The sequence below is a fragment of the Gavialis gangeticus genome, unplaced genomic scaffold (assembly GCF_001723915.1).
Source record: "Gavialis gangeticus isolate Ggan-Ray unplaced genomic scaffold, GavGan_comp1, whole genome shotgun sequence".
Taxonomy (NCBI): domain Eukaryota; kingdom Metazoa; phylum Chordata; order Crocodylia; family Gavialidae; genus Gavialis; species Gavialis gangeticus.
Window position 1 is genome coordinate 263,296,145 of NW_017729032.1, and position 26,122 is coordinate 263,322,266.

At 44.7% G+C, this 26,122-nt stretch overlaps 3 protein-coding genes and 1 long non-coding RNA gene across 11 annotated transcripts in view; 3 read left to right on the forward strand and 1 right to left on the reverse strand.

Moving 5' to 3' along the window:
- The first annotated feature begins 76 nt into the window (after nt 1-76).
- On the forward strand, nt 77-6,762 carry TXNL4B (thioredoxin like 4B). Of its 5 annotated transcripts, none has more exons than XM_019523718.1 (4): nt 77-294; nt 4,442-4,610; nt 5,357-5,508; nt 6,385-6,762. In XM_019523718.1, the coding sequence occupies exons 2-4, from the start codon at nt 4,479-4,481 to the stop codon at nt 6,548-6,550; spliced, it is 450 nt and encodes a 149-aa protein (XP_019379263.1). In that variant the 5' UTR covers nt 77-294; nt 4,442-4,478; the 3' UTR covers nt 6,551-6,762. The 5 variants fall into 5 exon arrangements, with proteins under 5 accessions (XP_019379263.1, XP_019379260.1, XP_019379264.1 ...); XM_019523715.1 differs by having other exon boundaries at nt 269-343; XM_019523719.1 differs by lacking the exon at nt 77-294 and adding an exon at nt 371-441.
- On the forward strand, nt 3,412-12,309 carry LOC109302170. Its single transcript, XR_002098721.1, has 3 exons — nt 3,412-3,427; nt 6,811-6,820; nt 12,216-12,309. It is a non-coding gene; the product is annotated as an uncharacterized LOC109302170 (long non-coding RNA).
- LOC109302165 (putative protein FAM172B) lies at nt 7,631-15,557 on the reverse strand. 3 transcript variants are annotated; one of them, XM_019523709.1, is made up of 5 exons: nt 15,320-15,557; nt 14,729-14,808; nt 13,287-13,437; nt 11,157-11,230; nt 7,631-8,949 (listed from the first exon to the last, which is right to left on the reverse strand). In XM_019523709.1, exons 2-5 carry the CDS (start codon nt 14,756-14,758, stop codon nt 7,888-7,890), a joined length of 1,317 nt encoding a protein of 438 aa, XP_019379254.1. In that variant the 5' UTR covers nt 14,759-14,808; nt 15,320-15,557; the 3' UTR covers nt 7,631-7,887. The 3 variants fall into 3 exon arrangements, with proteins under 3 accessions (XP_019379254.1, XP_019379253.1, XP_019379255.1); XM_019523708.1 differs by having other exon boundaries at nt 14,729-15,557; XM_019523710.1 differs by lacking the exon at nt 13,287-13,437 and having other exon boundaries at nt 14,729-15,533.
- A 1,711-nt stretch (nt 15,558-17,268) lies between these two features.
- The window catches only part of SENP7 (SUMO1/sentrin specific peptidase 7), a 78,143-nt gene continuing 69,289 nt past the window's right edge, over nt 17,269-26,122 (forward strand). For both annotated transcript variants that reach the window (XM_019523720.1, XM_019523721.1), the window contains exons 1-3: nt 17,269-17,345; nt 20,416-20,523; nt 21,591-21,685. In XM_019523720.1, the coding sequence (XP_019379265.1) occupies nt 17,298-17,345; nt 20,416-20,523; nt 21,591-21,685 (251 nt within the window). In that variant the 5' untranslated portion in view covers nt 17,269-17,297. The remainder of the gene's footprint in view (nt 17,346-20,415; nt 20,524-21,590; nt 21,686-26,122) is intronic.

A 26,122-nucleotide genomic window follows, 5' to 3' on the forward strand; every position in this document is an offset into this window, starting at 1 on the left:
CCCCCGGCGGAGACTGGCCTTGGGTGGGGAGGGAAGAGAGACGGCATACCTAGCGCCGCCGCTGTGCCACTTGCCCCCCCGGAACTAGAACCAGTGCCCTCGCGGGACTGCGGCAGGCCGCACTTCCGGTCCTGACCGGAGGGATATCGGCGACACACCCGCGCCTTTCGGGAGAAGTTGAACGCCGCGGTCTGCGGAGAATCTAAGCTTTACATTGCATTGCAACTAATCAGAGGCCAGTTTCTGCGCATGAGCGGCGGGGGTCCCAGAGGTCGAGCGGCTCCTGCGGGTCTGGTGCGTCCTTTCCCTCCCGGTCCTCCGGGCCCCGCGGCTGCGAACTGAGGTTCCTCCCTTCTTTCCTCCCCACTCCAGGTCTTGCGCGGCCTCCTTGCGGTCCGGCCAGCACGGGGTGGGGGGGAGCCCAGAGGTAGGATCTGGCTGGTGATGCCAGGTCAGGCACAGAGGGGCTCCGTTAAGCCGCCCGGGTCGAGGTCTGGTGCTGTGGGGGGAAGGGGCCAGCCTTAAGCTGGCTGTGCAGGGGGTGGGCAAGGGGCATGGCTGGGGTTGGACCCGCCACAGGGCTGGATGCCATGGCTTCCTGGGCTGGATTTGGCCCACGGGCCAGAGGTTGAGCACCCCTGATCTAGACATACTGACTCGTATAAGTCTTGGTGCAGTAGGGGGTTGGGGGATGGCTTAGTTCAGGCTCTGGGAGTATAATAAAAATAACAGGCTAAAATGAAGAAGATGCTAAAGGGTGACTCTCAGGGGAAAAATAGCCTCCTCACAGTGAGCTATATTATGACATAGAACAGGTTGCCAAAGGAAAAAGTGTCAGAAGCCATATGGAACTGGTTATTTAAGACTAGACAATGCTCTAGAAGGGAATAATCCTTGCAAGGTGATGAACTGGGCAGGGGTGGCCAACCTGCAGCACAGGTGGCATGGGCAGCCTCTGTGTGAGGTGTATAGCTGACTCGGGACTGGGTAGCAGCACAGTGGTAGATAGGGCAGAAAGTAGGGGTACACCAGTAAAGATTTTCTTGGCCAATAGCAATAGCTGATTGTTCACCAGGCATACTGGCTGATACTGATCTGAAAACTGATTTACAGGAGCACAGCTGTGCAGTGTGGACATCAGCTTCCTGCAGATAAGTCTGTGTTGGGGAAGGGTCACAGGGGAGGGAGGGGGAAGGGCAGGTGGGGCCTGGGGCAGGGGCTGGGGATGCTTAGCTAGCACAGTGAATGGGACCCAGGACCAGCCAGGGCGGGGAGCAGGATGGAGCCACTGGCAGCTTGTCCAGGGGATCAACGTTTTAGAGCTTAAAAATGGCAGTGGGGGTACTTAAACTAAAGTTTGTCAAATAAGCTTTAGTTCAAGCGCTGACACCACCATTTTTAAGGACAGGGATGCTTTTAGGAGCCAAGCGGGGCGAGGGTGGAGGTGGGCTGCCCATTGCAGGCTTGAGGCTCTGTACCCTGCTGCCTTTGCCCCAGTTGGCACGCACTGGCCGTGAATCCCCTGCCTGTCCGGGAGCGGGAGGCACAACGTGCCACTGCCACCGGAAAGGCAGGGGACATGTGACCAGTGCATGGATCCTGGAGCAAAGGCAGCAGGGTAGACAGCCCTGAACCTACAGCATGCAGCCTGCTTTTGCCCCACGCACAAATCTGGGGGGCACATCCCCCCCCCATGTCTCCCCCAGGTGGTGTGCATGTCAGGGAGCCAACCACCCTCCCTGTGTCCGCTGGACAAGGTGCTCACAGCTCTGTCCTGCTCCCCGCCCCAGCCCTGTGGCCCCATTCACCGCCCTGGCTGAGCAGAGCCCCCAGCCCCTGCTGCACTCCCTCCCTCCCTCCCCATGGGGGCCTTGATCTGCCTCCCCCATGCCCCTTCCCGTCCACAGACTTACCTGCAGGGCAGTGCTCTCCATGCTGCTTGTCTGCATTCCTGGCCATGTGCATGCTGTGGCTGTGCACATGCACACTATGTCTGGGGGCCACAGCCAGAAGGCATATTATATTTATCAGGGACGTAACCAGCTACACTGGCTAAAAAAGCTGGTAGCCGATAATGTTAATTTTCCTCTTATCGGTGCCAATCTGACATGGCACCGATATATCAGTGCACCTCTAATAGGATGCATAAAGGAAAGCAGCAAATCAGGCAGGGAGCATAGATCAGGGAGAAGGCAGAGCAGCATAATAGGCAGAGGAAAGTGATCGGAGTTGCACTTGGGAGGGTGCAGAGCTAGTTTGTGGCATGCCTGCCAAAAAGGTTGGCCTTTACTGGGCTAGGGAATCTAAAAGGTTTTTTCTTATGCTGCAAACTTTTATCATTTGGTGGAGGTCTTCATTTGACATGAACTGACATAGCTTTCCACAAAGATTGGGATTGTGAATGTAAAATGTGTGTCCTGTGGCAGGTTTCTTGAGCGCAACATATGTTTAGTACCAAGGACGTATATATATTCTTCAGTGGGGCTTCAGTGGGCCTGGGGCAGGTGCTGGGGCTGGGGATGCTTACCATACCTTACTAATTTTCTTTTTTATATGACTAGACTAGTCAAATTCAATGACAAACTTCTACTTCTGCTGCTGTCTTAGACCTGCTTTTTTCCGTGACTGCTTACAACTGTCCTTTTCTTTCCCATATTTTTGTCAGTTATTTCCAGCATTTCTTTTGCAAATACCTTCTTTGACATTAGTTCTGGCTTTAAGTAGTTTGAAAATTGCTTATCATTATAGCAGCATGTATGTGTATAGCTATACACATGGTAGACAGATAGTATGATAAACAGGACTGAAAAGGTTTACAGGCAGCCCCCGCTTAATGTGGTTTCAATTAGCACTATTTTGCTATAGCGCTCATTTAAAATTGATACCAGGTTTCACTCAGCGTTCAGTGAGTTTCACTATAGTGCTCAGTGGAATTTTGGTGGGAAAGTGGAGAGAAGGAGCAGTGGTGGTAGCAGCAGCAAGTGTGGTGAGTGGGCGTGAGCATGGTGGGGTGGGGAGAAGCCAGGCACAACTGCTGAATACAGACTGGCGGGACGGTGGAGAATCCCATGGGAGGGGATGTGGTTTTCGTAGTTCCATAGTTTCTAGGGTCGGAAGGGACCTGAGCAGATCATCTAGTCTGACCCCCTGCCATGGCAGGAAAGAGTACTGGGGTCAAACGACCCCAGCAAGGTGTTCATCCAACCTCCTCTTAAAAACCCCCAGGGTAGGAGCCTGCACCACTTCTCTTGGAAGTTGGTTCCAGACCCTAGCCACCCTGACCGTGATGTAGCACCTCCTGATATCTAACCTAAACCTACCCTCTGCCAGCTTGTGACCGTTATTCCTGGTCACTCCTGGCGGTGCTCGGGGGAACAGTGATTCCCCCAATGCCTGCTGATCCCCCCTGGCTGCAAAACCAAAATTGGTTTTGCAGCCAGCTGGGAGCAGGGCGGGGTTTACAGCTGGCCGGGCACACAGCGGGGACACTGCAAATCCCCCTTGCTCCCGGCCGGCTGCAAACATCCACCCTGCTCCTGTGGCATGCTCCACCTCCTGAGTTCACCAGCTGAAGCAGCGGCAGCGGTGAGGAGTGCAGAGCTGGTGCCCAGGGCCAGGGCTGGTGGGGACCTGCACCCAAGGTGGGGCAGCAGGAGTGCAGGGGCCAGGGCCGGCAGGCGCCCATGCCCAGAGCAGGGCAGCAGGAGTGCTGGTGCCCAGGCTGGCATGGTGGGTGGGTGGGTAGAGGTGGTGGTGGTGAGAAGCGGTGACTAGGGGTGTGGGCATTAGCGCAGGGATTGCATTGGTGCCCAGGGCCAGAGCTGGTGGGGGCCCAGGGTAAGGCAGCAGGAAAGCAGACCTGGGCTGGCACATGGGACTGGAGTAGCCAGCAGGCTGATGGGGAGCGACAGTGGCAAGAAGCCACGGTAACCAATTATCCATATTTACATTCATTCCTGTGGGCAAACGGGTTTCACCTATCACGGTTTTGCTTAGCGTTCAGTTTCTCTGGAACCAATTAAGGGCGCTAAGTGGGGTTGCCTGTACTGTACAAGGTGGGAGCACATCTTTAGCTCATGAATATAATTATTTCTAGCACTTGGAGGAGTTCCCTGCTCCTTTAAAGAAATCCTAAGAAGTTGGGCTGCCTAATGCAAACCATTCTTCTTTTTCTCTTGTATACTTCATTTTCCCCTCTATCCATCATTAATGTGACAGAGCCACACAACTGCTTTATCCTTGATGCTTGCCAGGTCCTCAGCCTGGGTGTGTGGGTGTGCATCAACATACTCGCATATTAGACTGTCCTTTAAGCCAATTAAAGCATCCAGCAAACCATTAAACCATTAAAGATGGGGCAATGTCTAGACAAGCATATTTTTTGTGTATTGGTTGCAGGAAGGTAGTTTTTCCAATTGACAGCCTTTTTTTTAATATTTAGATACAGTGCTTGATTTCTGGAGCCATTTTCAAGCAAAATGAGTTTTCTGCTGCCAAAACTGACTAGTAAAAAAGAAGTGGATCAAGCAATAAAAAGCGTAGCAGAAAAAGTTTTGGTTCTTCGATTTGGGAGAGATGAGGATCCTGTTTGTCTGCAACTGGATGATATTGTAAGTGCACTTATAAAAAGAACTTGTTTTTGATACTGTGTTGAATATTGCATACACATTTGGTCCACCAGAATTAAACAGTGTGTTAAAATAAAACACCCTAAGAACCACATTGGACTTAAATGTAATTATTATCATAGCAATGAAATGGAACTAGTACAATGCAAATTGGAATTAATATCTAGCTATTTAAGACTAGACAAAGCATTAAAACAATGTCCTTCACTCTTCTAATAGGGATGATGCAACACATGGTGTTGTTTGCAAATAACTTTGAAAATGAAAAGTTATTTGCAAACATTTATATATAATCTTTAGTTTGTGACGCTTGCTTAAATTTTTCCCAGTGTAGCTGCATGCAGATAAAATTAGTTTACTCATTGGCGGCCATATAGGAAGTGGTGCACTTTGTTTTAGAAATCAGACATTTCTGTTTCCAGGTTTCATGCTAAAATGCTAGATCATGTTACTCATGCATGAAACTAAGTGGAGTAATATTTTGTCAGTAATAACAAAAGTTTGGTATGGAAGAAAGCATATGTTCAAAGCAACAATCCAAGAAGAATCGAATATGAATTAATTATCAAATATATTTTTAAGAATAGAACTCTGTTTTTCCCCAATTCTTCTCTGTCTTTATTAAACAGGAGAATCATGAATTATAGTTGTGCTTAAAAGCAGGCTATGTTTTACCTTCTCGTGTTTCAGAATCTTTTTTACTACCTGTCTTTTTCCAATCTCAATAGCTTGCAAAGACATCTCAGGACCTAAGTAAAATGGCAACCATTTACCTGGTGGATGTGAACAAGGTACCAGTGTATACCCAGTATTTTGACATCAGTTATATTCCGTCTACTGTTTTTTTCTTCAATGGACAGCACATGAAAGTGGATTATGGGTATGTTGGCTTGCATATTGCCATCTCATGTGTAACATAACTAGCTCATTCTCTGCATGTGCTAACTTACTATATTTATAATTTCATTTTGCTAGCAGCAGTACCATGCAGGAGGCCAGGAATGAATAGGGTAGACCACCCCTTCCATTTTGAAGGACCCCCTCACATTTATCATTCTGCAGCAAATTCTCTGATATACTCTGCTTATGAAATTGTCTGATATACTCTCCTTATGAAATGCGGTTTGTGATTCTGCACACATTAGCATTAGACTTTTGGCCATTACACAGCATTGTTCTAAGTTTTAGAGGTCTTTAAAGTATCCTCGTCTCATCATTCATACGTGTCATACAAGAGTTGTTCAAGCCACAGGTGTGACTAAGGATGTATACACATGGCTTCTTTACAACAGAATACATAGAACTCACTCTGCAATGGAGATGGTATGGATACACAGCATGCAGCCTTACACTGGTGTAATTCACTCCATTTAAAAGGACCCCTCAGAAAGTGAGGAGTAAGGAAATGCTGGCATATGCTACACTAGCAAATTGGACTGTGTCCACTCCTTTAGTCAGTTTTAACCTGTAAGTAGCTGTTCATTCCATGCAAGTCAGCTCCCACCACCTACTGGCCAGACAATATAACAGTGACTTCCGAAAGCAGCCAATTCAGGGGAGTTGCGTGTCTGCTCCTTGCTATGGTGGAGATCTACTGCAGAATTAAATCTGTTGTAAATTACCCTGTTATAATCCTGTTGTGTGGCTGCACCCTAAATCAAAATGCTTCATGTATATATGTTTGCTTGTCTTTAAAAAGTTCTTCATTCATTTTAACAGACATTTTTGTTTCCATTTATCTTTATCTGCTTCATAGGTCTCCAGATCACACTAAATTTGTGGGGAGCTTCAAAACAAAGCAAGACTTTATAGACTTGATTGAAGTGATTTATCGTGGAGCAATGCGTGGAAAACTTATTGTACAGAGCCCTATTGATCATAGGAATATTCCCAAATATGATCTTCTCTATCAAGGAATTTGACATGACTAAACAATTTAGATGGCTAAACACTGAAACTGCAACAGTTGTGGACAATTTTCTTAAAATATTTGCCACATTTGATACCACAAGACATAAAAAAAGAACTTTTAAAAGCTTGTGGTTTCATGTTGAAGATCTTATTGGTCATCTGTTGAAGACAAACAATCTGTCATTGAATATTGTCCTTTAAATAAAGCTGTGTGCTTTACTTACATGAGTAGTGCCCATAGTCTTTCCTGTAAAAATACAATATATAGGAGTTATGAGATAGTGACAGGTTATGTGCTTTCAGAGTGTAGCCATCTCACCCTGTTGACTAGAGAATAGTTTGCATTAAAGCATGATTATATATAGTTTTAGAATTTTGTCACCATTTTGCTTAAGAACAGCCTCTCTCTCATTCCTTTAAAAACTGCTTCCATTTTACACATTGCACTGTCTTTTTTTTTTTCAATGTAAATTAATAAATAGATAAATAAGGTCTGTTCTTGAAAAGAAGAGAGTCCTTTGATGCAGAAGTCAAACTGACTGAGCAAAAGTTTAAAAGGGAAAGCCTTACTCTCTTTTAAGAGTAAGTAGCAATATTATTTTACATATGTGGTTCCTGTTTAACTAGAATAAAGTATTTTTCACAATCATTCAGTCTGAAAGGAGATGCATAATAGAACAAATTCTGTACTCAAGTAATCTCAGTGGTTTACCCTGGGGATTAATTTGATCCAACTATATTATATTTAGAGCATCTCATCCCTGACTGGAGGAGAGGAGCAGTGTATGGTCTGGTGAAGTCTCTTTAGGCTCAGGAAAAATGTACCAAGGGGAGAGGTGAAAGCTCCAGTGTGAGACTTTCAAAACAAGACAGGGCAAAATACTGGTAAATACATAATGAACAGCCCTGAAGAGCTATGCGCAAGCTGACACAAACATACAGGTTATTAGCATTAATCCCCTATGCCAAATTGCCCTTGACAGTAAAATTGTATATATACTCAAGGAAACCTGAGTTGCTAATAGTAAAGTGCAATTAGATCAGTGTGCATCCATATAAACTTCCAAAAACACTGTAAAGAAAACCAGATATACCTTAAGATCTTTACTTTGCACCCTTTAAATTTTGGAACAGTTTACAGGCATCCATTTAAAAAGCACAATTCATTTTTATGAAAAGAATTATATCAACCCTTTTCTAACACAATGTTTTCTGCCTGGCAGGGGGGGAAGCAAGGAATCAGAAAAAAAGTTCAGAAATTCAATACCAAAACTACTACAAGAAGAGCTTTTGTTTCAAGTTTTCAGAGCTAGGCATGGGATGAGGGTTATGAAAATTCAACATCCCCTTATTTACTGCATCTCTTACTTGATGTGCTCCTTGTTTTAATAGGTGAACGAGGGGAAGCTACCACGTTCTTTGCTTTCAGTGTGCTCTTCAGGTACTTGAAGATGGCCTGTAAGCTGTAGGAGGGAGCTAAGGTGTATTTTTCAGTCCCTGCAGAGACTTTAGGACAATCCACTTTAACAAGGGAACCTGTGGGCCTATCTAAATGTTTACTGTTTGTTACCCATTCACGACAGTGCTTCTGTATCCATTCTTGCATTTCTGGATTGCTTCCCACCTGGTGTTGTGTGTGGTGCATGGAGTCAATAAAGGCCACAGAATACACTTTACTCATCACCTCCCACTTCCTCTGCATGAGCAAATTGATGAAAACCAAGCCTCCATAGCCATGAGCAATGAAGGCTACATTCTTGGCTAAACTCTTGGATGAAATAAAATGATCCCAGACATAAATGGTATGTTCTTCAGGGCTGCTGCTGCATCTCTTTGGAATCTGTCCCATGGATTGGCTATTGGACAGTGATTCTCCCTTAGTTAAGAAACTCAAGCGTTCCTCCTCCATCTTCATATCAATAAAATTGTCATTGGGATTTAATACAATAACTCCCCCATAGTCATGGAGAGCCATTTGGATGAATGGTATTTGAGTTCCATGCTCCAGGCCCTCATGAATTATGGTCTTCTGACCCCACTGCCCAGCCCGAAAAACTCCACGATCTTGTAGAAGGACAACTAGGCTTGAGGGATTTGTTAATGCTTTCTCACTCATGAAAAAGAAACTCCTGGGTTCGTTCTCTGTAGCATCTATTGGAAGGTGGACTCTCTGCAGCTTGCATGCTCTTTCCAGCAGTTGATAAACATACTGTTCAATGAGATATCCTAACATCTGATAGCGTTTATGATTGTTCTCATGTGCATTTTTGTAGTAATTAAAGACAAAGGGTTCATTGGTATCTAGATGCCTCAGTTCACCTTTTATGTTGAAGCTGTACTTCAGATGTTCTGGGCAGTCTGAACCCTCTGCTAGTTTCCTGAAGCTTAGTTCCTTCCCCATTTCCAGCCACTGCAAATAAAGTTGGTAATGTCAGTATGACAGTCAGCTTAGGTTTTTTTTGTTTTTTTTAAACATGATTGGTTAAGCCACTGGTTCTCAAATTGTGACGCAGACTATCTGTAGAACCCAGCCTGCTTGCTGATAGTTCCAAAGAACTGGCTAGTCACAGTCTTGGCTAAATTACCTCATAAGCAGGGATCCTGGTTTTCTCTGATAAAAATCCCCAATTTTCGGATTAAAAAAAGTAACCCAAAATCCACATTTTTCCCTGATTAAAATGAAATACCACTTTATATACTGTTTCATTTTAATCATGGAAAAATGTTTATTTTGGGTTACTTTTTTTAATCTGAAAATTGGGGATTTTTTTTTATCAGAGAAAACTAGGATCCCTGTTTATGAGCAGATTCCACATACAAGCTATGGGATCAAGAATGTGAGAGCTAGCACATAGCTGGGAACAAGGAGGCAGAAGATTGACATAATTTTTCTTCCAAAACTAGTTTGCCCTGAGAACAAGTTTCAGAACACCTGCTATAGAAGGGGGGGCACATTTGCAGCTATGTTTATTGTAACATCAAAATTGTAGCAAAGCGTGCACTGTACTTTTAGGTTTTACAGAAAACTCACAGTTTCTAACCTTAGTACTCCCATTTCTGTGTTCATCTCTTCCATCATCCTTCTTAACAATGTTGTGGGCATAGGTGGGATAGTGCAAAACTAGCCCTTGGTGTAACTCTGGCCCAACTTGCGCAGGAGTTTCTGGGTTAGCAGCAGGGAAAGCTGCTAACATAGCACTCCAATGATCAGAGGCCATTTTTTTAGCATCACCTGTTCTCATACATCAATTAATTTACACTTCAGTCAACAGGTAGAATAAAGCCAGGGTACTGAAGCCAAAACTGCTCAAGGCAACATATGTGGGTTTCCATTTTCCTTACTGGGTACAATAATGAAAACTTTAAAAGTACACTAAGATGTGTTCAGATGATGCTAAACACTACTTTACAGTTTAATATGTCTAATAAGATAGAACTGATAAATACAACAGGAAAGGGTTATTAAATTGGTCTGAAAAAGACATGGGACTTGGCCCTGCTCCTTCTGAAAACTATATGAAACAGCACTATGGTTCAGCACTATGCTTAGCAAATGGAAGACTGGCTAAAAGCTTAGAATTCTAAAATCAAATCCTCCTGTTTTGTGAAAAGGTGAGGAATAGGAGTTTCTTTTTCCTTGCATGTCTTCTTTCATCCTCTCAGCCTCCTTCCCCTCCAAAAATATATTACTCTCTCACAAATAATAAATCTTAGCATAAAAACAATCTTAAAGCAGTAGTTGGGATCCAAGATATAAGCCATAGTCTTTAGTTTAGAAAGAACACATGCTGTGGCTCTTAGAAGCATTTGAGAACAGAGGTGGTTTACATGTGACTTGCAGAAGGAGAGCATGTCATTTAGCTCCATCATTGTGGAAGAAAGAGTTTTGCCTTTTTCTTCACCCTGGCTTGTTTTATCTGTTAGAAATCTAGGCCACAATACTGTAAACATGTATAAGTATGCTTAACTTTACTACTGAGAGTAATAGAAGTGGTCCTTTAAGGTCCACACCCTTCCTTCTTTTCATACATATTTGGGTGGGCAGACAGGGTTCAGTGCAGAGCAGGTGAGGTGTCAACCACTCCTTGCTTTTCCTGCTAGTATCTGGGGCAGAGGCAGCGCACAGAAAATGGAAAATAGGTGGTTGCCTCTGATTCAGTCTATGGGAAAATGGGCAGAGAGAATTGATAAGCATTTCTTGAGATAGAAGGACATCTGAAAGGCAGTGCATAGAGTGTATCACTGAAGTGAAAACAACTTACACTAGGACCAGAAAACATCTGGTAGAGCTAGAGTTGCAAATATGGATGTCTCTCTCCCCAAGGCATGTTGCAAGAGTGAAACAGGTTCAGTTGAGAGAAGAAAATGTAATTGTCAAGGGAAGAATCAGAATCATGCGATGGGGTGCCCAACATAATAAGGGCACCCCATCGCATCTGAAAATGGGAAGGTGACTTGCAGACTGCTTGTCCAAACGAAACATCTACAAGATCAGAGCCTACTGGTGTACACTGGCCGTTCTTGGACTTCCAGACTAGATTATTTTTAATTTCCAAAACAAACTGAGAAAATACATATTAAGCCCTTGCAGATGTAACACCTTAAGCCTATACTTACATCCATTTTTTCTTTATGGCACAGGGAAGGGCTTCTGGAGATTTCATTCAGTTCTGCTTTGGGGTTCTGCTTTTCTGGCTTAAAATATAAATAAGTGAAATATAAATAAGGTTTTAACTTGGGAGAGGCCTGTCTCCATATCCTCTACTACAATGATATCCAAGGTTTCAGAACAATTTACAGTACTTCATATACAGGGTGAATACAAATCAACAATTTAAAATAAATAAAAAATTAGATTTTTATTTAAATCAGATTTTTTGATTTAATTGTATTTTGATGTTTTTCTTAAGATTTAAAAAAAAACTATATAGTTTTAAGATATGTTAATGCTTAAAGATATCAGCATGAAATTGGGATTATAACTTCTATTGATGTACTATTTGAGACAATATATTCATATAACCTTTTTAGAAAAAGTTTTATAAATAGGTCACAACAGGCCATGGACTATATTAGGGGCCCAATCTTATGGGGTCCCCAGATGCTCCTCTATAGATTAGTAAAGATTAAAGAAAACCATTCTACCCAATGGGGCTCAGTGTACTCTAGAAGATCCCATTAAGCATCTTGGTGATGCTTAGTTTCAGTTCTCAAACTGTGGATTTGTCTCCAGAGAGAATATCCTTGTTAACAGCAGTATATGGAGATGAGAAATAACAGACCTGATTACCTACCCATCAGCCCTCTTGTCTCTCTGTAAATTTGTTTACAGTCAAGCCCTTACCTCTCTCTACAAGTGTAGAGTTTCAAGAAGTTAAATAAAGAGAGGATTGTTGGGGGCAGAGTAGATCTGAGCAAAGAGGAGGAGTCTGGAGATAAAAGCAAGGAGGGAGGGGCAGTAGAAACAAAACAGAAACATTTTGGGCAGAACTTTGTTGAAATTGCAAAATACTCTGGTAACAACCACTTTGCGGCAGCTGCACTGAAGAAAGCAGGAGGAACAAAATGAACTCTCACAAGACATATGATGAAACTCAGTATTGGACTGTTTTGAGTGATATATTGAGAACTGGCCTAATCTGATGACAATTTGTGAGCAGTATCGTGACAAAAGAGATGGAATTGTCATAGCCAAAGTTCTCAACATTGAGCTAAAGAGAAACGTAGAATGTACGCTGACTATCCTGAAGCCTAATTCTATAGCCTTGAACAAAGGTTATATCAAACAAGACTGCACTTTTTGTAGAAACCAAAGATTAAATCGAGGCTTCCTGACCAGCAATTTAAATCAATTTAAGTTAAGTCCACCCTGATCACATAAGACAGTTTTTGGTGAATAGTAAATAATGGAGGTGCACCGATACATTGGTCCAATATTGGATTGGTACCGATATAAAGAAAATTGGCCGTACTGTCAGTCCTTGCACTTACAGCAAGTTATGTTCCTGGAAAAGGCTCTGTAAGTTGAAGCGATGCAAGTCGAATCTGATTTTCCCATACAAACAATGTTAAAATAGGGGGTTACATTCCTGACCAAGGGCCTGATGCTCAACTTTTTATAGAAATGACCATAAACATATTTAAATAAACTATTTAATCAACTATAAATGATTTAACCAGAAGGCCATGGGCCAGACACAATCAATTGATAAAACTGGAAGGGAGGCACCAGAGCTGACATGGGACACTCACCGAAGGTAAGCTCCCCAGTCCTCACACGAGGCAGGCAGCGGCTCCTCCCTGAGGCAAGGATGGGGATGCAGACTCCGGCAGCTCCAGGGAACTATTCTGCTCCCCAGTCCTGACGCCATGTGCCTCCTCACTCCCAGAGGCATGGCGAGGTGGGGATGAGGGCTGGGGGCTGGTGTGGGCTCCGCCAGCTCCGGGGAACTGCTGGGCCTGCTCCACCAGCTCCGGGGAACTGCTCTGCTCCCCAGCCCTGATGCCATGTGCCTCCTCGCTCCCCAAGGTGATGTGGGGGTGCAGAGCAGTTCCCCGGAGCCAGCAGAGCCCACGCCAGTCCCCGTCCCCACCTCTCCATGACTCTGGGAGTGAGGCGGCACATGGCATCAGGGCTGGGAAGCAGAGCAGTTCTCCGGTGCCAGCTTCAGCCCCCGTCCCTATCCCCAACCCCGTCTCACCTCCAGGAGCACATGGCCTCGCGGAAGAGCCGCTGCCTAAGCTTACCTCCAGTAACCGTCCCGCCCCAGCCCCGGTGCCTCTGTTGTTGCCTGCTGTAAGTGCGAGGATCCAGTGCCGTAAGTAATGACAGGTGTAAATGGCAGAGCACCACAAGTACAAATCGCCGTAGATCGAAATGCCGTAAGTCGAGGACTGCCTGTATCGGAAACCAGGCCGATAATTTGGCCAATAAATGCCATGTCTGCACGCAGCTGAAGCGCAGAACTCAGGCAGCGAGGAGCACAGATCGGCAGTGTGCAGAGCTGCGTGCACAGCTCTCCACACAGTGTAGTGGAAGGGGACGGAAGGGGTGTGGTGGTGGGGGGGCAGATCAACATCCCCTGTGGTGAGGGGGGAGCATGAACAAGGTCAGGGGCAGGCGCTGCCCAGCTGGGGTGGGGTGCAGGACGGAGCTGTGGCTTGTGGTGGTCGGCTCCCACCAGTGAGCACACCCTGGGAGAGGATGGGAGGTGGGGCGTGTGCCCCCTGGATCTGTGGGGTGGGGTGGGCTGCAGCTGCAGGCTGGAGCCAGGACTACACTGAGCAGGTGTCAGTGCTGGGAATGGGGCTACGGTGAAATTTGGGGTGGCTGCAGCCTCCTCTGTAGCCCCCACTCTAAGCCCAGCCCCCGCCAAGAAGAGCCCAGCGCAGCCCCGGCTCCAGCCTTGCCTCGCCTTGCGCAGATCTGGGGGCACACACCTCCCCCACACCCTGTGCCCTCCCGGGGTGCAAGCAGCAACACAAGCTGCCTTCCCCCCACACCCTGATGAACTGAGGCTCTGTCCTGCACCCGCCCCACTCCAGCTGGGCAGTGCCTCCCCTTGCCCCTACCCTCACTCACTGCAGGAGGCATTGATCTGTGTCCCCTCCCATGCCCCTTCCCTCCCCTTCCCCTTCCACCACAATGGACTTGCCAGCTGCATGCAGCTGTATTGGAAATCAGATCGGTATTGGCCGATATGCCTCCTTAAAAATTGGCTATTGGTATCAGCTCCCAAAATCTTTATTGGTGCACCCCTAGTAAATAAAAAACTATAAGCCTATTAGGCAGGAAAAAGGGATTTTTTCACAGCTGTATTGTCTTTAGATTTTTAAAAAAGGCATTTATAGGTGGCTTTAGATGCAGTCTTATGATGAATCGAGTCTTTTGCGGTGGTGTCAAATTCAGAAAATGGTGAGGTACTGCTACACAGGCTGCACCGTGCCGTGAATAAACAGGACTGCAGCATGTGGTACCTTTTCTAAGTGCAATGTACATCTATGTACAAAAAGGCATATTTGAACCGAAAATTAACCATTCCCCTTCAGATTTAACAGGTCTCAACTGTAAGCCCTGCCTGCTGGGAAGGGTCTTCCCGTGCTTATAAAATGTTAAAATGCTTGGGCACTACTGCCACCAAATAGACAATGTCCTCCATTACCAGGTTCGCCATATGACTGAACGTTACCTCATGGCTTCGTCTCACAAAGCATGTCATCGTCAAAAATGCAAACCTTGGCTTCTGGGGTTTGGACAGAACCCTGAAATCTTTCAAGGAAAGGAAAGCAGCGTTATTTCAGGTTTCCAAATCAACACGTCAGCACCTCCCTTGAGGTCTAGAAAACAATGCCTGAAGGCCAGCGTGTTCGGATGCAGGCATCTAGTTCCGGGGGTGACTGCCAAGGGCCACCTGAACTCCTATTCTCACTCCCAGATCTGGGCGAGGAGACATGGCTCAGACTCAGGCATGGGCCAGCAGGCACTGTCCAGGGTGCTCCGCTCTGTGTCCCCACTCAGTGCACTCATAAGCACAAACTTACCACCCGGGCTCCTTTCCTCGGTTTATTTTGTCCCGAGGAATACGCCTTATGCCCTCAGCAGCCTCCTTTTAAAGGAAGCCTTCTTATTTCACCTGGTGGGCCTAGGCCCACACATCCCCAGCGGCGTAACAAACAGGCCTCGTAGGCAGCGATTCTCAACATTTTTTTAAAAATGTTTTTATATAGAGACCCGCGAGGCGCCCCGGGCTAGACTCAGGGCCCCTCTCCGAGAAGGCCACCTTCGGTTTGGGACGCCAGGAAAATACCAGCGCAACTCGTGTGGTAGAGAGCTCAGGGCTACCCTCCCCGCGGGCCGCCGAGGGCTTTCCGGAGGCTGTCAAAGTCTCCGCGTTTCTCCTGCCGGCCTCCCAGCGCGGCCGCGGCACCCCGGGGAGACGGGCTTGTGGGGCCGGGAGGGCGGCGGCTCCCGCGGGTGGGGGCGGGGGGAGGAGGCGGCGCCCGGGCCGGAAGCGGCAGCGCGGGCGGCGGCCTGGGCCGGTCAACAACGGCGGGGCCGGGGGAGTGCGGGGGCCGGCTTCACCCTTGGGCCCATGTCTCTGTGCCGGGGGCATGGGAAGGGGGGAGGAGGCAGTGGGCCTGCAGCCTCTGTTTGGGCAGGGCCGGCAGTGGCGGCGACGGCAGAGGCCGCGTTTCCCCGGGCGGGGGAGGGCTGCAGGGACACACACATAGATACACAGCCTCGACACACGCACACACATGCACACACGCGCGCACACATAGATACGCAGCCCCCCCCGTACACAGTACGCGTACACAACTACACGTACAGCCCCAATACACGCGTGCACACACACACACACACACACACTTGCACACAGCCCCAGTACACACACACATGCATACACAGCCTCAGTCCCAGTCCCTCCAGCAGGTAAGACGGTTCCTTCTCCTGCCCCTTCCCCTCTGTGCTCAGCAGTGTGTTTCCCCTCCCCCCAGTAGGGTTGCCAACGGTGACTGAAGCTATTCTGGGAGATTTTTATTTATTTTTCTTAAAAATATCCTATTAAAATCTCTCGGATGGCTTTCAGTAGGCACCGGGAGATCAATGCTGATTCTGGTAGACTCCTGGCCAAGCTGGGAGAGTTGGCAACCCTACTCTCCTGCCCTTTCCTCCCCTGCCTGTCACTGCTGCTGTCCCCAGGACAGGGAGGGGAGGGCTACAAAGCCTCTGGGAGGCTCTGGAGCTGCTCCTGCCCTCTCCAGCTGGGTTATATGTGGGTTAGAGGCAGTGGCAGTAGTGGCTGGGTTCCCTTCTTCATGCCTGTTCCTTGGCTGGCAGGGAGGATGTTGGAGGAGTTGGTGGGGTGGGGGCAGGACTGGAGCTCCCCCACCCCAAGCTAGAGACAGCAGCGATAGTGGGTGAGGGAAGGGAGGAGACGCGCAGGTGAGCACAGAGGGGAAGGGAGGACAGGATCCTTCCTTGCTTTGGGGAACATAAGAAAAAATAGTCCCTGGGGGCTGCTCCAGTGGTATGGTGGCCTGAAATGGAGGGGGGGGGTGTCTGCCACTTCACATCCCCGCATCCACCCCTGTAACCTTGTTTCCTTAAGTTAATGCCCTCAGTGTTGGAAAACTGGTTTCTGTGCTTCCTTATTACAGATCAATAGGGACACAAAAGACTTGGTAGAGCTGGAGTGATGTTGCAGTCATGATGGTCCAGGAAATATGTGAGAGGCAAGGGTTTTTGTGGCGAAAGACAAACTTTTGAATGTTGTGCATACAGTTCAAGGCTGGAATGAGTCAGAAGGTCTCAGAGGGGGCATAGCCTGGGAGAACTGTAGTTCCAGCCTGATACTGGGATCTTTACCAAGGTGCCACCTTTGAACCCTGCCTTGGTGGCTCTCTCTATCGTATCTCCCTTTGGCTATTAGACATCAAGGAAGAAAAACATTCTCTTTCTTAGCCATTGCACCGAAAAACTTTCTGCAACATCTGGGTACCTGTTCTGCCTCCCATCTGGTTTTGGGGCTTTTCCAGCAATTAAATTCAGAACGTTTTTTCTCTGCTACCCAAAGCCTTGCCAAACAATAACAGAATGAAACCTTTGATCTTTGAGTTTCAGAGCTACTAGCTAGCAGCTAGGAAATTAATGAGATTTTTGGTTGACAGTGCAGCCCATCTGTACGAAGTGTGCTGAGAGTATTCATTTGTTTGTAAAAGTTGAATCCTTATCTTTATTTTTTCTCAGTAGAGAAAATGATGGAAGGAAATGGAAAAACATCTGTACCTTCAGGTCACTACAGAGTAAGTAGTTCTGTTGCTTAAAACAAAATTGCTTTTGAGATTATCCTGCAGCCCCTTGTATTATCTTCTTGCAAAAACTCCAAGCACTTTGCAGACATTTGTGAATCAAACAAGCCTTCAGTTCCCAGGGATGCCATCCCAAGGGAACTGATTTAGTCTAGGCAAAATACAAGGGTCAGTCAGAAAGTAATCCATCCTAACTTTTAGTCTCCTAAATAAGCCATGGACATGGAGGATGTTTTCACTGAGTTCCTGTCAAAGGGGGCCACAGTAAACTCGGAGACCTTCATCAAGACCAATGATTCTTAACTAACGTGCTGTGGTCCCCTGGGGTGCCTTGAGAAACTTTCAAGGGTGCCCTGGGGTGCCACACAATGTTAACACAGATGAATGACGTGTGCCCCCAGAAGCTGAGGCAGGGCACGGTGACTGCCTGCAGGCAGCAGTGGTGTTGGCAGTGGGGGCATGGCCGTGAGCGGGGAGCTCCTGCAGGTGGCTGCAGTGGTGTCAGGGGGAGGGGGTGGTAAGCAGTGACCACCCACAGGGGGTGCACCGCCAATCTCAGGGTGCATGTGCACCTGATTGCACCCCCTATGTGTTGCCAGTGTTAACACACTTAGGTGTACAAGCATGAATCACAAGATTAAACTCTGAGTCTTCAAATAGGAATTCATAGTGTTAAAAACATTCTGACCTGTTATGGTCTGAATCCTTTGCAACAGAAAAACTGCTCTGTTATTTTCCTGTAGTCAAAAAAAGGGGGAAAATTAAGAGCTGGCATTTTCTGAGGAGTCCCTTTAGTCTAATGTGAGGTACCTTGAGCCTAAAAGGGTTGAGAACACCTGGGGTGGAGGAGAGAGGGGGCTGCCATTGTTTTGTTTCTAATACCATAGTTGTTTTTGTTTTTAACCCCATCCCCTACATTCCTCTTTTTTGATTCTTAATTCCTAGCTGCTCCTAGATTCTGGAAATATCAAAATGATATTAAAACTGAAGGCATCTAGCCACTTACTGAAGGGAGAATCTTAATAGAAACCAGCAGTCAGGCAGCAGGTTGAATTTTTAAGTGATTTTGATCCTGGATGGCATTAAGTTTAGTATTCATCTGGATGCTGGATTTAAATACTAATAATACCCTTTGTGCCCCTGAAAGTTAAATAAAGACTAAGAACAGTAGAAATTCAAATTGTCTGCAAATACAGGGATAAGCTGTTGCATGTGTGCTTAAATCACTGCTCTGGTCGTGTGCTGCACTATGGTCGGAGAGAACTGCCTTTAAGACTTTCAGTCTCTCGGCTAATTAATGTTATATTATATCATTTCTTTGCTAGTTAGTGGTCCAAGGCCATCAGTTTCTTTCATAATATTCTTTGAACAGCCTTTGGATGGCAGTAGACTTTATCTTACTATTGTCCCTAGGGCTTTGGACAGAAATTGCATGTAAATCAGTATAAGTGATCGGAGACCAATTCAAATCTGTAACAACAGAAGTTCAGTGCATGTAAACTGCTTTCAAAATGGCCAAAACTGGTTTAAGAGAAACTTGGATGGATGTAGTATCAGATTTAACTGATTTAGGTTAAATTGGTTTATTGAACGTCTGTCCCAGATCCCCTCCAGATTCAAGTTAACTCTCTGTTCTTCAGCATCCCAGGATGTTTTGCACCTCCCCCACAAGCACACCCCCCCTCGTCCCCCCCGGGGTGCAGGCTAGCCTTGGCCCAAGATGAGCAGGGAGGCCTACTCTAACGCCCCCCAGCTTCTAGTTTGGGTCACTACAGGCATGTGGCTGCTTTTCCAGAATCAGAAGTTAATGTCTGTTCACTTGCTTATCAGGTCAGTATGTGCAGCTTATACTAATCTGCAAAGATTGAACTGATTCAGCCTCAGGCTTTTCGACTGCCTGTACTTAGCCCAGGTGTATTAGTAGCTGAATGACTTCATTGTACTATCAAGTCTCTGGTACTTTACTCTAATTTGATGTAAAATGTAACATAACAACATTTTCTGTGTTTTGTTTGTGAGACACAAATAGGCTAAAAAAAAGCCTTTTTTTTTTCTTTTTATTAAAATCATGTTGGTTCACCCAAGTTAACTTAACCTGATCGGAAAACACATTCTGCTTGAACTGCCAAGACAGGTCTATAGGAATTCAATTGTCTAGTTTTTGTTTTGAACTTCATACTTTTATATTCAGGGATTGGATTATTTTCTACAGAAAAATCACATGATTTTTCTGATTTTTTTTTTTTTTTGGCGAGTTGTCAGAAATGACTGATATCCTTACTTAATTTTTTTTTCCTTAAAAAAAGACAGTTTTATTTGATTAAAGTTGCAAATGGAAATGCATGCTGCCTTGAGCCCACTTCAGTGTCTGTATATCAGTTATCCTGGGTACATTTACAGGAGACTGCGCATTGGTGGTGTACTGCATGTTGGCGCATTTGGCAAAAACCGTGTTAATGCTCTAATGCACAGTGGATTATTCCAAGAGCATCAAGTGTCACAAAAAAGCATTTGCACTAATGCGCAGTAGCGCCGATTATGGCACATTAAGTAATTACAGCGCATTAACAAGTGTGTAGTTGCACCCACTGTCCATAACACTGTTTTAGGGTTAAATTGTTCTTGAATGAGATATCTTTAGAGCATTTAGAATGCAGTGTAATTTCTTTAAAGATTGTGTTTTTTCTCTCTATTCTCCCCTTAACCTCTGAGTTAGAGAGCTGAATTTAATTTAATCAGAAGAGAGGTGAATTGAGTGCGCACACAAAATTATCAGTACAATAAATTGAGTGGAAAGGTGGGGTTTTTTTGTTTACTTTTTTTTTTTTTAACTGATTTGAGATGTAAGGCTAGCTTTCCAGTGCCCCATATGCACTAGTGGTAGGAGCTTCATAAAGAATGCTTCCTTCAAATTAAAATTACAGGTCAGTTTTTTCCATGTTTGTTCATGGTCTAAGGGCAGAAAAGATGTTTGTAAATGGCACTAGGTAAGTTCTTAGCACCTTGTATCATTTAGCTTTAACGCGGATAATGAATGTATGGAAGTAATATCCTCTTCTTTCAGTTTCGAATACCAAAGAAGAAACCAAGCAGCAAGCCAGAGGAAGACCATGTTCAGTCCCCTCTGTCGAGGCTCGCAGACTCCCACCATTTGGACTGCCCTTTACAAGCGGTAAATGAAAGCTGCTTACCATCTACATCTGCCCTAGATGAAATTTTTTCAGAATCAGATGCGTTAGGAGTTCCTTGTCCATTCCTTGTGTGTTTGAAAATTGCACACCCTCATCTTTTTATCTGTCAAAAATAAAGTCCCAATACTGCAGCTGCATGACTGTGTGCAGGCAATCACTGAAATGGAAGCAGCTCTGCCTGGCGTCTGAGATCCTCCTAGGTGTGGGCGTTTCTTAGCCCGAGTCCTGACCGCAGTTCAGACTATTCAAAAATCATAAGTTCAGCTTATTTATGTAATTATTTATGTAATTACAGTGCATCAGAGCAGCCTCGCTGCATGTGTATAGGCACCTTTTGATTTTGCACAGGTCCTGTTTAGGACTTCTCCTGTAATCATGAGAGCCAGAGATTTGATGTTTTAAGTGAGTTTCTCAGTTAGTGGTTTGGCTCCAGAAAGTGGGACTGGATAATAAGCAAGAAATATTGTGAGATTTGGCACAAATGTACATGGGTGGATCTAGGATTTTGAGAAGGGGGTGCAGATGGTGTTGCACATCAACAGTCATAACAACACATGTTTCTCCAGTTAGAGAGATACTAGAAGCTTTACTAATATGCTAGGAGGCTAGCACTCTAATTCAGTTTATGATCAAAGCAAAAAACAAATAGCTGTTGGAATGTGCTCTAATTTGCTAGAGCCTGTATAAATGAGAAAAGCAACCCAACAAAACTAGGCAAAAAAGTCAAAGGATATTGTCTTGTAGTTACGATAGTTAAATGTACATTTCTTATTCAGATTCATAAAGCAAAATCTTGCCTTCTTGAGTGTAAACATCTAAGTTAGAGAAAGGGGTAGTCAGTAAAGATTCTGGAAATCATATTGGTTTCACATGCAGTGTATTTCTTGGGCAAACTGAGTGTTCAGTACTTTTTGCTGATCTGCTGTACATAATCAGTTTTGTTGTTTCACGTTTGTATCATTGTTCACCCACTCTTCCACACATCCAGACATTAGTCACCATAATAATTTGTTTTAATTTCATTACTACAATTATTTTTGATTTTTAGTGGAAATTAAGGGCGAGGAATCGGGGCTCTTCTCCAAACAGGAAAAGACAAAGAGACTTTGACAGACATGACTTTGGTGAAAGATCCATAATTGGGTAAGATATGATTCTAATAAAAACTAGATCCTATTACTCTTACAATATGCTTGTATACAGACTCCAATGATGGGAGTCTGTATATTGAGTGTTGTCACCTTCTCTTGGAAACAGGTCTCCAGCCAGTGATTAAGGACATGCAAGAAGTAGTTTTTTCTTTGTTAGAAAGCCCAAGTTGAGCTGACAAGTTAGAGATGTGTGAAATGATAAGCTTTGCTTTGTTGTAATGATTTGCACCTGACTCGATTGCAGTGTCCAACTGCTATACAAATGTAACAAGAGTAATTCATACCTTTTAACTTTGATACCCTTATGTTCAGATTATTATTTCAGTACATGTTGTGTTTATATCTGTATGCATGTCATTCTTATATCCATTGTCAGTCATAAAAATGTTTAGTTTTATCAACTGTCAAAAAAAAAAGTTAGCTAGGCTTAGGTGTTGAGAAATTATGTGTGTGTTCTCAGACCTCTTAATTGAGTCAATGACATGGCCTGAAATTCTGTATTATACTAGTGGATTTTTTGGTATAGGTACATTTCCATCTCTTAAATCTTAAGAGTGAATTGCATAAAAAGTATCTACTCTGCAGCTGTGACCCAAAGCTTGTTATGAAATCACATGCAAAGGAAGTGAAACTGGTAAAACTGAATCACTTGTTGACAATAGAGAGAGGTAGTTAAACATATCAGTCTGAGGTTAGCCAGAAGGCAGGGTAGGGTAGCATCTTAGGCTGCTTACAGATGTGGAAAAAAAACCCAACAGCACTTTACTTTCAGCTCGATGTATCCCCACACCAAGTGCAGTACATGCCCAGAAGAGGCATTGTGTTAGTTTTACCCAGCTCACTCAACATCTGTATAGACTGGGTGTTTCAACAGTAGTTCTTAGATTAGACATCTGTAAGAACTACTTCACAGTCAGGGCAGCTAGGATGTGGAACCAACTTCCAAGGGAAGTGGTGCTGGCTCCTACCCTGGGGGTCTTAAAGAAGAGGCTTGATGCCTACTTGGCTGGAGTCATTTGAGCCCAATTTTTCTCCTGCCGAGGCAGGGGTTTGGACTTGAAGATCTACAAGGTCCCTTCCGACCCTACTTCTATGATTCTATGAACAGGGCTTTTTGGCACTTTTGTCTAATAGCTGGTTTAGATAAACACCAAAAAGCCCCACTGAAGTACCTGATCTGTACAGATGCTTGGGAGTCAGGTCGAACTAACGAGTTTCCTCTTCTAGTAAAGTGCTGGTTTTTCTTTTCATTTTGTTTTTTTCACATCTGTCAGCAGCCTTGGAGACGAGCTCATTCAGAAATGCATAAGATTTGTTAGGTGCTTTGTTATATGCTGTAAATACACTAGGAGAGCATCTGATGTAGGCTGCTGCCTGCAAAAGCTTATACATTTCTAAATGAGTTGCCTCTAAGTTGCCATCTTGTTGACAGTAGTTAAGAAGTGTTTTGATGTCTTATTAGAATTAAGTCTAGAGTATTTAAACAGCTAAGTTGGTGGTGCCCAAGTCTTATGACCCTATGGGCAGGATGGGTGCTGTAAGACTGGTCCATGGGCCAGATTTGGAGTGCAGAGCCATATCACTTGGCGTGTGGGACTGGAATTTAGTAGCAACAGCATTAACAGCTGCAGTTTCTGGAGCTGTGGTAACCACTGCTCTTCCAACCACATTTCCAGCCCCATGGGCCAGATGATACAGCCCTAGATCTGGCCTGCAGGTCCGGAAATTTGGTAGTGGCAAGCAGTGGCAATGTTATTTGTCCTGGCTCCCAGAGATGCAGCTATTAATGATGCTGCCTCTTGCCAAACCTCAACTTCCAAACCTGTGGCCCGTTATGCTAGATCTTGGCTAACTAGGCCATTTTGGCTAACTTGGCTAACAGGGGCTAATACCCCAGTACTAGTTCTTTTTTCTAGTTGCTTCAAGTGCATGAATTGGTATAGAATAAGTTAGAAAATTCAACTAACTTAGGAAGTGCTTTCTTTGTAGGAAGATGTTTTATGGGAGGAACAGCTGTGAAGGAAGAATTAGGACAGACACATGCTCAGTGTCATTGGATAAAAGGTGATTCCACACTTAGACTTCAATGATTATGTGCCCTAAAAAGTATTTTGTGTAATCATTTAGCCTTATGTTTATGCCCTGTGTGCTCCAAAGAGTTGCAGGTAAGAAGTGTGCTTATCATAACCTGAAGTTAACTTTTTGCTTTCCCAAAGGCATAAAAGTCAGCTTTTGCTTTGATACCACTGAATGCTTCTTTGTAATTTAACTACAACAGAACAGCTAGCAGACTATAAAACTTTTCTAGTCCAGTGGTTCTCAACCTTTGGTACTTTATGTACCCCCTGCCGACTGACGTGGCAAAAACGAAACCAGAAGTCCCACTGTGGCCCTTCTGGTTTAGCTGCCATGAGCTGAGTCCCACTTGTTCCACCGCAGCCTGGGACAAAGCAACCTGCGTGCATCCTCCCTCCCTATCCCTCAGCACACTGATGGTGGGGAGTGAAAGCGCACCAGACTTGGTGGGAGGGGCAGTGGCTGAAATTTCTGGCCCAAGCCGGCAAAGACCAAGACGCAGCACCTGCGTACCCCCTGCCCATATCTTGTGTACCCCCAGGGGTACGCATACCACAGGTTGAGAAACACTGTTAGTCCACCCTATATAACTTAAAAGCTGCAGTAACTGCTGCTAGTGGAACTCTTGTTTCCTGGCTGTGTATTTCACTGGGGAGTACTTGATGTCCACTGTTGATTCAATAACATGTTCTTGGACTGTTGCAGTAAACCTTTTGAACTACTTTTTGACTTCAGAAGGCTTAAGGGAAAAAAAAAAGTACACTTGGGATTGAATACTAGGTTACTCTTTCACTTTCTTTTTGAGATATTGATGTGTACTCATGGGTTAAATATTTTTCCCCAAACTCATTGCAGATATATTGATAAAAAAGGTGATTTAATTGTATAGTAAAGTAACAAATAAACTATGCTTTTTTTTTTAGATTTTATTTAAGAGTAATATTTATGGAGAAATATTTATCCTGTTAAACAAACTTCACCACTCTCTTCAGCGAGAGCCTCTCATGAATGTTTCACTAAAATATAAAACTTTCCTCCCAATGGATACAATCAGAATTGTGATTTTTATTGTGTGACCAAACTGCGGGTGGTGGGGCGGGGTGGGGATCATGGACTCTAAGAGAATCAGTATTTGTTTAAATAGAAGATTAATACTGACAAAAGTAAGGAGGGAAAATATAAAATAGAATGTTAAATGTCTGCTGTAGAAGTTTTTCCACTTCATTTCCCCCCCAGATGTGAAGATGTGACTTATAATAGGCTAAAACTCTTAACTTTAGAAGGAAGTAGATATTTACAAATGGTAAAATTCTTTAAGGCAGTTATCAGGGTCTGGAACTAGAAATTATAGATATCAGTTGATCAGTACCTGCCAGTGACTGAGCTATTTTTCTGGTTCAGGCTTTTAGTTCTGGTGTGTCTAGTTCTCTCTCTTGGAAGAAGTTTTGTAGTAATATGTGGACCTATTAAAAAAGGTGCACAATGTTTCTGTCATCTATTATTGTAAACATTTAACTGGAGTGCACATCACTGGGTGAGGTCGCAACTTGAAGAGTCAAAGCTTTGTGACAACACTATCGGTTACCTGTCAGCCCCTTTGGGGGATAATGATTCCCTGTCCCTGTGGTTCAAGACAACAAGCATGGATGCTTTCTTGTCTGTTGTTGAAGTTAAAGCATCCACATTCTGAATCCTTAACTGCAAGGCAGCAGTGCATTCTTGGAGCAGGGGAAGGAAAAACACAGGCTTTTTAAATCATCAGTGCCCTCTGAACATGCTCAGTGGTTTTCCTCTTAATTTCATAAATGAAAGTCTCATTCCTTTGAACTCAAGAGGGCACAAAGGGACTTTGTTACCTCTGCATGTAGGTCAAGAGCTCAAATGACTAAATTTAAACAGCTTGTCAGCCACGTCATTTTGAAGGCCAGAAGCACCAGATAGTCATTCAGATCTCTTATGTTGTACTGCCTTGGGATCCTGAAGTGGTGCATGGACTCCCTTCATTGAAACTTATGTGGTTTGCAGAATATATTATAGAAGAGTTCCAGTTTGCTGCTGGTGGCACAGGCACAGGCTTGAAGGAGTGACACAGGGCTGTAATCATCAGCCCACTTGTTAAAGGCTGCACCATCACCTGATTTTGGTTACACTTATACCAAAGTAAAATAGAACATACTGGAGCCAGTGGTTTTGACCCTGGTGTGTGTATAACAGTGTGAGGAAGAAGAGCGGTGGGTTCTGCAGGAGGATCAGGAAAGAAACAAATGGAGCCACTGAGTATTGATGGAAGCAGCTTTAACAGTGGGCTTTAAGTAGTGAAGTTGGGTCAAGGAGACTGGGGTGCTATCCCTAA

What these genes read in the sequence shown, in the direction of transcription:
- TXNL4B (XM_019523718.1), top strand. Translation starts at nt 4,479, where the DNA reads ATGAGTTTTCTGCTGCCAAAACTGACTAGTAAAAAAGAAGTGGATCAA. An exon ending in GTCTGCAACTGGATGATATT is followed by an intron (nt 4,611 to 5,356) that starts GTAAGTGCACTT and finishes CAATCTCAATAG; the next exon opens with CTTGCAAAGACATCTCAGGA. An exon ending in CACATGAAAGTGGATTATGG is followed by an intron (nt 5,509 to 6,384) that starts GTATGTTGGCTT and finishes TCTGCTTCATAG; the next exon opens with GTCTCCAGATCACACTAAAT.
- LOC109302165 (XM_019523709.1), bottom strand. Translation starts at nt 14,758, where the DNA reads ATGACATGCTTTGTGAGACGAAGCCATGAG. An exon ending in GGGCGGGACGGTTACTGGAG is followed by an intron (nt 11,231 to 13,286) that starts GTAAGCTTAGGC and finishes ATTTTAAGCCAG; the next exon opens with AAAAGCAGAACCCCAAAGCA. An exon ending in GCCATAAAGAAAAAATGGAT is followed by an intron (nt 8,950 to 11,156) that starts GTAAGTATAGGC and finishes CTTTATTTGCAG; the next exon opens with TGGCTGGAAATGGGGAAGGA.